This window comes from Aythya marila (genome assembly GCF_965140915.1).
Source record: "Aythya marila genome assembly, chromosome: 6".
Taxonomy (NCBI): domain Eukaryota; kingdom Metazoa; phylum Chordata; class Aves; order Anseriformes; family Anatidae; genus Aythya; species Aythya marila.
The window spans coordinates 37,075,461-37,088,170 of record NC_139047.1 but is presented as its reverse complement, the minus strand read 5'-3'; the positions used below and the strand labels follow the sequence as shown (position 1 = coordinate 37,088,170).

At 44.1% G+C, this 12,710-nt stretch overlaps 1 protein-coding gene across 8 annotated transcripts in view; it reads right to left on the bottom strand.

Moving 5' to 3' along the window:
• The window catches only part of MBD5 (methyl-CpG binding domain protein 5), a 126,804-nt gene that overhangs the window by 21,921 nt on the left and 92,173 nt on the right, over positions 1-12,710 (bottom strand). For all 8 annotated transcript variants that reach the window (XM_082763685.1, XM_082763690.1, XM_082763691.1 and 5 more), the window contains one exon: positions 7,555-9,693. In XM_082763685.1, coding sequence (XP_082619811.1) covers positions 7,555-9,693 — 2,139 coding nt within the window. The remainder of the gene's footprint in view (positions 1-7,554; positions 9,694-12,710) is intronic.

Below are 12,710 nucleotides of genomic sequence, written 5' to 3'. Positions count from 1 at the left end.
AACCATGGGTATCAAACTGAAAGAGTCGAAACCACTCGAGTATTCCTGCAGTGGGTGAAGAATTGTGTCTGTACAAAATTATCTAGGAGCAGTAATGACTGTGAATAACGCTCCTTACAAATCAGACAACTCCAGCCGAAAGCAAATAGGCACAGTCTTCATAGATACTAGAAGTATTTCTACCAAATCAAAGAGTGTTCACTCTATGTGCATTTTTCTAATTGCAATTAAAGTAAATTATTAAGAAAATGACAAGACAAAGAATATTTTACGAAATATTCCTCCATAAGAAACTATCCATCAGGTATTGCAATGCTTCAGTGGTTACGGTCCATTGCTGAAATTTGTGAAGTAAAAATACTGGATAAGAGAGGTGTCTTAGGTAGTCTGGAAACCAGAAGTGCTCAAAAACTGTTAATGAGGGACTTGCTCATTAGACATTCACATTTAAAACATTTTAAGAGTTGAAAACAAACCACTGTTTTTCACGCTACTTTGCCGGTTCTTCCATTTCTACATATTTAATAAAAACGCAGCCAGCTTTGTTTTAAATGTAAATTTTCTTTCTGGCTTTTTTAATTTAACAAGTGTCAAGTTTTTGAAACCCTCATCAGAAGCTCCCGGGCACCTCCTTGGTCATGGGAGCTTTTAGCAGGAAGCCTCCTCCCGCTCCTAGGGCCAAACTCAGAAGCAGCGGCAGAAGAAATCCCTAAGATTTTCAGAAAGATCCTGCCAGAGCGGGGAGAGGAAAGTTTCACTGCATCCTTTACGCTGAGATTACAAAGGTGTGGAAGCACAAAACATCACCAGCGCTGGAATTACTGTAACTGGGATCCCGGAGCATTTGTGCAGCTCTCCCTGCACAGGGCCACCCATCCCACAAGGCCTCCAGAAGCCCCCACCATCGGGGTATGAAGCAAGGATTGCTATCAGCTTACAGACACAAGCACAGAGTTGCCCTAAGTGGCAATATTTCTAAATCTGCAATTTTAGGAGGCTCAGCTTTCGGAGAACTCTGCCAGCTGCTGGAAGCGGTGTGAGCTCACGGGCCTTCAGCGTTCAGCACAGCACGTTCCTGCTGCACCTCCACCTTCCACCACTTACCGATAAACACAGGACCAGCAGCTATACGCTTTTATAATTACATTCTCCGTATTCTTTCGGAATGGAAAACATTTCAGATATTTATCTGCTATCACGCTCGCTCGAGTGCTTTCAGTTCCGAAGAAACCGTAATTCAGCAGCTAGCCACAACCCACTGCCAGGTGATTTCCTTATCAAACTGCGTGCTCCTGCAGACCACGGAGAAATCACAAACTGATAAATAAAATGTTTGGCCCAGTTAAAGCCAGGACTGGCCTGGTAAGGTCCAGCACCTTTCCCCAACAGAAGGCGCTCGCTGCCCACCCCTAACACCGTGCGTGCAGCCGTGGCACCTCCCGAAAAGCCAGGGCAGAAAGCCCAAACCAGGGTCTAGGACAACAGAAATGCTTAAAATTAGGTATTTAGATACTTGACTGAATTTCAATCTTGGTTCTTCTCCTTGTCCCCATCTGTTCTGACTTCTCTTCTACGCTGTACCTTCACTGCTGTTTTTGAAGCGACTGGGGGAAAGTCACCTTACCCGCCTAGCATTTTGGTTTTTTAATTTTCTTCAAATTCGGGAAACTGGAAGTGCAATAAAAAGCATTATTTCCTGCCACAGTGCCCTCTCCACATCTTGCGTTGCCTCTGTTGGCTCTGGTTAATATTTTCAGAAGGCACAGAGAACCAACTAGGTATGGGAAATCTCACATTTTTTTTCTCCACAATCACGTCTTTAATAAAGTAGGACTTTCTGCACTATTGTTAGTATTAGTTTTGCAAGTACCTGCATTGTTATCAATATAAGTTCTCAGAAAAATGTATGGTGGTTAAAACAATAACGAGGCAGGAGCCTGGTTAGCAAAGAGCGTGAATTATGGCAAATTCAAATTTAAAAAACCAAAACCCCACAGGAGGAGCCTGAGCTGTGTCTGAGCAAGCTCCGTGCTCTGCTGTAAGCCTCCTGGTAGCAAGGCTCTTTATGCCAGAGAAATAAAAATCCCCCGTTAACAATCACAGGTACCTAATGCCATCACTGATGCCTATTAAGTCGGTAATTCCTGCATGTTCAGAGCACGAGAGCCGTTTCGTGCACAAGACCTCTATCAAGATTTAAAAGCAGCACACAAATTGGAACCGGCATTTCGATGGCAGGGGAGGGAGCAGCCTTGATCTGCCTCACGTTATCATACCTGGAAATCCCATTTTTCATACAGAAGACTTTCTTTACAGTTTGTGTTTGAAAAGGAAAATAATCACAATTTTTCTGCCCAAAAACAATAAGAGGGGAACCTGGGGTGGAATATGGAGAAGTCATGCCAGCCTGCAAACAGCAGCGATCCCTTACAACGCTATTTCCCTGCCTTCCCCCGCCCACCAAGGAAAGTCTGAAATGCTTATACAAGCACCCAAACCCCAAAGCAATAGAACAATTCAATTGGCTTTCCAATTAGCAGAGTGGCTGCTTGGCATCCTGTCCAGGGCTTATTTGAGTTTCACAAGACGCTCTGCTCAGCCACGAGCCCCGTAAAGGATGCCAGCCAGCCACTCTTCTCAATTTGAAGTTAAAAAGCTGATTTTATAGTTCCATAATACATGGAGGTGATATTGGGGAGCAAATCCAGAGGCTCACGTGTAAGACTATGCCGCTTTGTACACCTTTAAGGTGACATATTCTAAAATAAACCCTCTCTCCACACTCTGTACCACAGATCTGTGTTTTTCATGTAGATTAAGGACAAATGCTTTAGTTAGGCTAAAGCAATTAGTTCCTCAGGAGCCTTAGCTCGGCACTAGAGGCAAAAAGGAAGAGAAAACAGCCCATTACAAACAGCAGAGAACTGGGACATGTCCTCAAGACCGTCCCCCATGCTGGTGAAGAAGAAAAAGGCAAAGGCCGGTCTGATTTGAAGGTATTTTCCCTCTGAATGGCGATCTGATTATCAACAAGATCATTGCTGGTTCTGCCAGGGGAAGACAACCCCTGATGGCTCCACTTGGCAGAACTCCAGCCAACTCTAAGTTCGGCAGAAAAAAAGCCTTAACATGAGTCCTTCAGGCTGCAGCAGGATGAAATCCTGATCTGTGAGGCTGGTTGTAAGAGCGATCCTCCTTTGAAATCCCCACTATTTCTGTAGCTTTGATGAGCAGCGGCCACTCAGCACGCTGCCACATCCCAGCTCCGGCTTTCTCAAGCTGTGCACGGAGCCAGGAGCACCCCAAGATCCCCCGAGCACGTCTGGGTTTTGTGCTCCCAAGCCCAGCTTCTTTCCTGCCTTCTGTTTTGCAGCGTCACCGAGCTGACCGCTTGCATTAAGGCTATTAAATCAAAGGCTCCTCAAACCCTTCTTGAGTCATTGCTTTCCAAGGCAACATTCCCAATTACATTACACCCTACTTGAGTGTACTAAAACAAGGAGGAGAGAAGCTCCGAGGCGATCTGCATTGCTCTCGTGTGCTCCTCTGATTTAATTACATCCCAGAACTTTTTCTGTTCTGTAAAACTCAGCAGTAAAAAATTATTATTCCGAATCTAAGGAAGGGATATTGCTTCAATACTTTTTTTCCTCCAAATCTGTCCTCTATTTGTCACTATTAAACTTGCAGATTTATAGTTCCTCATGTTTCTGATGATCTGATATTGGAGATCTTTTATTGTCTCCATTCCTATTAGCCACAGTTACTGTGTTAGCTCCATATTGGCTTCCTTGACTTCCCTCATCAGCAATACTGTGACTCCTAAATACTTTTTCCACTTGTTTACCTCTATCCCCTCCTTCACACATTTTGCATTGCCAGCAGGATTTGCAGTGCTGAATGTTCACCACTTACACCCAGCAGACTTCTGAACTAGCTTCACATCCGAAGAGCAGGAAAGAAAACGAAGCAGCCTCTGCAATGAGCTGGGTGGCACAGAGACGCGGCCCCTTTTTAGCAAAAAGCACCCACAAACACAAAGCCTCCATCTGGGAGGCAAAGGGGTGTAATGAATAAATCTTAAGGCCGCCAAATTAGCAAATTGGATGTGCCTTCGGTTTGTGTCAGAAGTCTGAGGACTCGATTCATAACGAGAAATTCAATGTCAGAGTTTGACAGAAATACAAGCACTACTCATCAGAAAAAAGGAGTCTGGAACCCAGTCTCCTGGCAGAAAAATGGCCTTTTTCCAAAATGAATAGCTGTAAATAACCCACACAGATTTGATGCTAGCTCCTCCTATAGGACTGCTGCTATAAAATAGTGTTTGCAACCCAAATACTACAGGAGCATAGTAAAAGGCAGGTGTTGTTCATAAAAATTAATTAAGCATAATAGGTTTTTGAGGGCTCGAAATGGGAAGAGTAAAAAAGCTCTCTACTGCATAAACAAAAATTTTAATTTTTACATTTATTCATTTTTAATTCCATCACACTCGCACTGAAAATCGCCTGGAAACTAACGATATTGTCTGGAAAGAGGACAACAAGAGCCAGAATGAAACCCGGTCCATGCGGTTAACGTGTAACTGAGAGCTCAGGCCACACGCAGCCCTCTCCTTGTGGTGATTCGCAGCCTTTTCTCTCCGGATCTATTCTCTGATCGGTAGCTATTCTCAACACTGGCACACAAACAAAACAGATTTAGCAATTAAAATACATAGAAACAAAGCAAAAATAAAAAGCCACGAACTCCAATATGAACACGAGTTTCCTGAGGGCAGCTTATTCACTACACTCTGTACGCAGGGCTCCTTCTGCGTGTTTGACACAGCAAAACTCAGACACCAGAATTGCCAACCCCGTGCAGAACAATTCCTAACACACCTCTCGGCGTTTTGCTCACATCCTACATCACTGAGCGCAAGCCTAGCAACAAACTTTTATTTTTAAAGGTTAGTAGTGAAGCAAAACTCTCAGCATTTCACACGTGGGTCAAGGCAAGGATGCTGCCATGCTGCTGCAGACACAGCAAAATATCTGATCTGGGTTTTTCCAGGCAGTGGGTTAGGCTCAGATGTGATGCCCCAGCCACATGCCTCCGCGATGGCTCAGGAGGAGGCTGGAGGAAGGTTTATGCCCCGTGCTAGGGCCTCGTCTCTGGGAATCACGCAAAGGTGCTGGCTTCTGAAATTTCATCTTGAAAGGAAAACGGGTCTGTAGGCTTCTAGCCATCGTGGGTATTCAGAAAGAAATACCTGGAGAAATGCAGGCTGTGGGTATTTCACAAGCATCAAAACTGACGGCACAAACCCCATCAGCAGCCTACCCGGAATTACCATTTTTCATTTGGATAAGAAAACAAAAGGGTGAGTTTGGGCCCCTACAATGGCACTGCTGTAATTCCAACAGTTCTCTCTAGGGCACCAGAAACGCCGTCCTCGTCTGGTTTAACTGCAGTGGCTTGAAAGAAGGTTTCAGGTGAATCAGAAGCCGGCAGAGAGCAGAGCAGGATCTCCCAGATGGGGTTATATATCCGAATCAGCTGCTTGTGTTGAAGCCTTACTTCACGGGGCCTGCCAATAGCCTCTAAGAGCAGCGTGCAGCTCGGGGCGCATGCACATTGCACGGATCTGTTGTGCTGCTGCTGTCCCGCAGGAGTCTGAGAGCCGATGCCATGACTGTCTCTTCCTCATACAAGGATTCCTCTTCTCAGGAAGGAATTCGGCTTGCCTGAAGACAAGGGCCACCATCCCAAAACATGGCTCTAACTGCACGAGGAGAGATGACGACGGCCGTGCTACCTCACGAGCACACCGAGGGGGGCACGGCTGCAGCACGGGGCTGGGGTCACAGCCATGGAGCAGGATCAAGAAGGTCCCACACCGGGATGAATTAAACCCACCTTAATAGCCTTTACAAAACATTTTATTGAAAACTTTTAGACAGCACAAAGCTTCTGTTGATCAGTTGCAGCCTGAATTTCCTGCGGGGAGCTCCAGCCTTGCCAACCCTTTCCCCACACGAGGCAAATGACTACAGCTCAGCTTCTTGGTGGCAGCTGCTGGCACGTGGGGCTCTCATCTCACGTAACATTCGGTCTCTTCTGTCCTCTGCAGGGCAAAGCAGTCCCACGCTGCAATAGCTTCACAGCTTTCTTCAGCTGCGTGGACAGTCCAGGGGAACCCACGCCACTGATTCCCACTGGCCCCAAAAGAGGGGGAAACCCAAAGAGTTCTTGCAAAGAGATTTTGTGGTATGCTTAGAAGGACAAGGAAGCAGGCTCCTAGGCAAAAGGAGACCTTTGTTCTGCTCACAGGAGAGTACAAGGTCTCAGAATAGAAAGAATACACAAGGCAAACTTCTTTGTCAGCATGACAAGGCAAAACAGCCATGCCAGGATTAATAGCTGCTTGCTGGTGACACAAACCACTGAGACAGCTCAGGCAGAAATGCCTCATTTCCCCAGGAACGGAGAGAAACCCTTAGAAGTCATTAGCAAGTATCATCAGCAGGACTTTTAAAAAGTATTTTTCAGCTATTTAATTCAGTTCTGTATTTCAAAGAATAAGCAGCTGTCTTTGAGGAAGATCGGGAGCACGTATCAGGTGCTTTCTTGGCTGAAGGACACGGACAGCTTGCACACTTATGGCCACTTTCATTCCACCCGATGTGATTTAGCTATGACTGTAGCGAACACAAACTTTGACAGAGAACCAAGCTGAAAAACTGAGATACCAGAGGTTTTCTTTCCCCCTTACGAAATTAACACAGCATTACCTTTCGAAAACTCATACTTTGTTCAGCCAACAGTTGTAAAATGAAATAAACATTTTCAATCTGTCTCCCTTTTACCATGAAGCAGCCCAAAGCCAGCAGCAGGGCCATACCTGCTTCCCCTCAACGTCTTCACTGATGAACAAATCAGGAAACCTCGCTACTCTTCCAACCGAACACACAGTTTATTCAACCATTTAATAACCAGCACAGCAAAATTATCACGGTAAAGGCAAACACAGACTTTGCACTCCCACTCCCTGCCCCTCAAAAAGGTTATTTTGAAAACTTTTATATTCCTAGTGTCTGCTTCAATCTTGGACAACAGCTAACTAGTTAACACAAGTAATAAAGAACACTGTATAACACGTGGACATAAACTACCAGGTTAGCCACAGCCTTCTAGGGTTGAAGTAGCACGGCATGATGCAGAAACACAATTTATTTGGGCAAGAGACAACAACTGAGGTCTAGGTGTGTACAAAAGTGCTCGGATTTTATTTATGAACAGGGTGTAGAAGTTAAGAAAAGCGAGAGTTGTAACAGGAACGAGGCCAGGATGGTTTTGTTCAGAAAAAGGGAGATAAATTTTGGGCTACCGCTGTTTTTTCTTTGTTTTATTTCTGAGTGTGTGCATACTAGCAGGAAATAGGCATACTTTTCATACCGGTAAACTCAAATTTAGAAAGGAGGTAAGTAAAAGGAACCCATTTAAAAACAGTCACCATATATTTCCAAACAGTCAAACATAGGGGTATCCTTTTAAAAGGAGACATACCTGCTTCAGGACTTGTTTGATTACAGCTGCTAGCAATGCTGTTTGGTATCACTGGAGTGGAGGATGCCTGGATTCTTGACTGAGGTGGGTTCGGATGTAATGAATTTCCTAAAGCCATTCCTGACTGACTGAGCATCCCACAGTTCCCGCTAGCCTGCATCTGATTTATTAAACCTGCGAGATGGTTGGTTGTGCCTGGGCTAGTACCATGGACAAAGTTAGTGTTTGTGTTCTGGCAGTGCAGCCCTTCCCCTCGTAACGGTAAGCTCTGCGCCAGCGAGTTCTGAAGAGTGCCAGAATTCATACTGGTGTCTGCGAAATGCATCTGGTTACCAGAGCAAGGCAAGACAGTGTTTGAGCTCCCACAACTGGTGGTACTATTGCTGCTCATGTGGGAGCTTTGACAACTCATGGACTGAAGTAACTGGGACATAGAGCTGATGGGAAACGAGCTTTGACTTTGCTTTCTTATCAAATCAGATCCAGCTTTGGAAACTCCAGAGCTCTCCAACTGAGACTGTCTCAGCAAACTCAACACCGTGGTGGTTGGCTGCTTTCTTTTTCTCAGAGGATCTTTCTGCTGAGACATCAACTTATCTCTCAGCGCTGCTCGACCACTTTGCCCTTCAGTCGTTGGTAGAAGCACGTTGGCAGCAGGAGGGAACATGGTATTTAAAGTGCTATGTCCTTCGTTGTTGCCACTGCTGGCAACAGGTCCAGAATTGCTACTGCTGTTATTGTTGTTACCAGCAAGTTTATTTTGATTTGCTAGCTGTGCTTTGGCTGCTGCTGAGAGTAAACTACTTGCTGGAAAAGAGGCAGCATTGTGCTGGTTCAAGATCTGATTTAAAGGCATTCCCAGCAAACCAGGCTGACTCTTCAACGAACCACTTCCAGCCGATGCAGTAGAAAAAACTGCATTGTTTGGAGGATTTAACACATTACTCATTCCAGCAATTAATGGGTTAGGGATGTCCTTGTATTGATTAAGTCCATCGTGCTTGGTGGAAGGGCTAGATGGCATAGATGGTCTTGGTGACCCTATTGTTGACCTTGGGGACCGGGGAGGAACTTTCATACCAGTACAAGACGACTGCGGTCCTACTGGAGGCAGCAGGAAATTTCCATGATCTGATGACGTGGAAGAAGAACGTGATCTTTGGGGAGAAGCCTCGATCCTTCCGATCCCGGAGCCCATCATATGAACGGGGGACGTCACCGGCGAAGGAGACAGCGAGGTCGAAGCCGAGTGCTGAACTCTCTGAACATGACTTCCATGGTTCATGTGACCGGGTTTTACCGTTGGCAAAGGAAGGTTACTTGGCAAAGGGACGACAGCAGGAGGCATGCTTACATTCATCACGGGTACCTGAGAGTGGACATTTGAATGGAAAGTAGTTGGGTTAATGATAACAGGGTTCTGATTGACTGGTTTGCTAGGAATAGGGTCAAGAATGCCAAGTGGATCCTTTTCTGATGTTAATGGCTTTTTCTGAAGAGCACAAGAAGGCGGTGGAGGAGGTGGGGGTGGACCTTGGGGCGGTTTATGGTGGAACATTGCTCGTGGTATTTCCATACCAGTTGAAAAATTACACATGGTTTTTTTCATTACGGGGCTTTTTGTGGTCAAGGTTGGGGAAAGAGGTATATTAGTCCTTCCAGCCATTGCACAGGATGACTGTATGGGAGAACCATGTAGCATTACTGATGGTGGAGACAGAGGTGTCCTGTTCATGTGAATAGGACTTGAGTTGGGTGCTCCATGAAAGCTGGGATTGTTCCTCGTGAAAACATCAGGGCTTCCAAGTGGGTCAGTCCTAGGAGAGATGGAGCCATCTCCATATATCTGCGATCCTGATGAAGCTGGACTGGGCATCCCACCATGACTGCCACGATATGGAGACTTCTGTCCAAGTTCATTACTACCCAATCTCTGCCTAGGATAGACAGAATGAAGTTCTTGTTGCTGGCTTCCAGCCATTTCTTGCACATAAAGCCTACCCATGGCATTAGATGCCCCAATCATCAACTTGAAAGGAGTCTTACATTCTGGCATCACAGAATTTGTAATTCCTTCATGTGATTTATTCCTCATCGATCTCGGAGTTGCTGCTCGAGTAGGAACTACCGGAGTTGCACCTGGTATTAGAAACACAACAATTACTATTTTGAAGGCTGGTATCACGCATTTCAGTGCACAACTACTGGGTGTGAAAACACTCACAAAAGCCTTTTGGCTGAACGTTTGCTTGAACAGAAATAACAGCTAAATCACCAACCAGTTGCTGGAGTTGACTACCAATTGACTACCAATGACTACCAGTTGACTGGTAGTTGACTACCAGTTGACTACCAGTTGCTGGAGTATCACTACCCTACTGCATACTGCAATTGCACAGACCACAACTCCATTTTCCATATAAAAACCTACAGAAATAGGAACCTCTTTACATCTTGTGCTTCGTAGCACCCTTGCTACCCACATAAATGTATTTCAGCACTATCTGTCCACAACATCAATTCCTGAAGTTATTTTATTTTTATTATTTCCTCCCCTTTTCTATCTCCCCTCTAAGCATCCATCATCTCCAGTGTCCTACACCTGACTCTCCAGCATCATCTCTTCAGCTTCAGCCCCAGCTAGAAGAGCTGGCAGAACTATCGCAGGGAAAAGGAGCCTCTGGCACCATCTATTGAGTACAGGAGGAACAAGGTCCAAGAAGGGTTCAGACTAATTTCCCCTTGTCCTACAGACAAAAAGTCCTGCCCCAAACGTTGCACCTGATGAGGATGAATGGGGAACCGTGCCATACAACTCTGGCCCGGATTTCTATTCAGCAGAGCACTTAATTGCACAGATCTAAGAGGACATGGCTGAGCTAGGCAGGGTGCAGCATCCCCGCTGCTCTGCATCACTCACTGGCCCTGCAGGCACCGAGTGTCAGTCTTCTGAGTTAATCTCTTCTTTGGAACTGCTTTGCTAAAAAGGTGAGCACGTTATATAATGTCCTGCAATATTTCACTGAATGAAGGCTTTTCCTGCAGCTTCTGCAAAAAAATTAGTTTGGTATCAAGATACTAAATTCAAGAATGGGCTTTACCTTTTATGCTTGTTTTCAGGATAAAGGCTTTGAGGATATTTATACGTGCACGTGTGAAACCTTATGCTATGGAAAAAATTACTGTGTTAGGACTAGACCTTCCAACACGCACCAGATCGCTTTCCTTTTCTACCCACTAATATCAGTTTTGTTTAAGAAATAAATATTTTTTCAATATTTTATTTTCGGAATACCCTCACAGGCAGCTCCAAGTCTGATGGACTTTCTGCCAGCTTTACTGCTCTGGGAATTTGTAATTCAGTTTGCAGCGTGAGCTCAGCAAAGGAAAATGAATACATTCTTGGCATGCAGCCTCTGAATATGCAAACTTAGACTTGAGTAGTGAGCTACATTTCATGTTCAAATGAATTCAGAGGTACCTTTAAATTCCCCTGCTCACAAGAACTCAGTTCCCTTCTTTCCTTCTCTCTGGCTGTAGGAGACGAATGGCAGCGAGAGTCCTGCCTTCATTCTATTTACTCAACCAGCTACATCATGACAGAAACAAACACATTCCTTTTCTCAAAATATAACTGAAGTCTCATTCTGGGGAGAAACCTCAAGACTGAACTACAAAATATAATATGTACAGGAACCCTCACATTTAGTGCTTGACCTAAGCACATGGACAAACTTTGGTGTGCACAACTGAAACGACATTTTGTTTACCAAGGCAATGTATTGGGAAATTTTGTTCTTCACTTGATGGACAAAATTCTAATTAATAGAGAAGATGTAATGAGTACATTCATATCTTAAATATTTATGTTTCCCCTCCTTAATTTTGCCCTTTATTTTTTAAAAATGAAACATAATTTAAGTAGAGCTAATAAAGAATAATAAAAAAATAACCAGGAAAATGCGTAGTAATTTGGGAAATTGTACTATTCAGTCTTAAAACAAACGTACATTGAAAAACAAAACAATTTAAAGCTTTAAGATCATATAAGGCAATCTCAAAGTGCAATAGTACCTCAGTACTATGAACATCACTGGTATCTTAGTCCTGTCTACATAACTAAAATTATTTATTTTTATATACTTAAAGTTTTCCACTTTTGTTCAGGCCGCAGAGGGCTTAGCAATTAGCCCACTATAATTATAATGATACAGGGATACAAAGATCTCTCAGAACATCAAGGATCATTTCCCAGATGTTGTAGGCATCACAGTGTATAACCATAAACGTACAAAGCTCTATCTTCAAAGTAACTTCACTCCTCCATCCTAACTACTTGGATTTGTAAGACTGCTTCTGAACCTTTTCTTGTAATCCTCAGAAAGGACCTAATTTTCAGTTTATGTTTCTATGCAGCTCTGGTTTTGTAGCTGTTTCTTTCAGTGCTAACTTTGTCCTTTAGTTTAAGTTGCTTCCTGGTGGCCATTCTCTTGATGTCTTTACTGACAGCAACTGCATCTCCTTTCAGGCACCATTTTGGTGGGCTAAACAAGCTAAGCACTTTTAGATGACTTTCATAAAACAGGTTTTGCACTTGCTTAATAGAAGAGCCTCTGCTCTATTTCAGTTTGAGTGCCTCTAGCGAGAACAGCAGCACAGGAAGGCAGCAAGCATTCAAAGACATTTGTACTTCTCCGTCTCAGAATCACATTGATCTGCACCACACTGCCATCTGGTACTGCTCACAGGCATCTTTGATCAGTTAGTATATCTAGGTCTTCTTGCTCAATAATTTACAGCTAATAGCTTTTTTCACTAGTCCCCAGGTGAATAACCTTACAATTAACAGGATTTGTTGCTATACCTTTTCTTTCACTCCAGGTGTCAATGATCCCCCAGTTTTTCAACGTTTCTGGATCTTCCCTTGTTTTGATAGCACCTATCGGTTTCATCCATCAACAAATTACTTCATTTTTTGTTGATATGGATAATTAAAATGCTAAGCCAGGTTGGTCCTAACAAATAATCCTTGAGAAATTACAGTGGAGATCTTCTCTAGCTGTATATTCTGCCTTGCAATACAATTTCCCATTTAGCTAAGTCCTTAGCCACATTCTAATCCCTTTATAATCACTTTATTCAGCTTCTCTAATTTC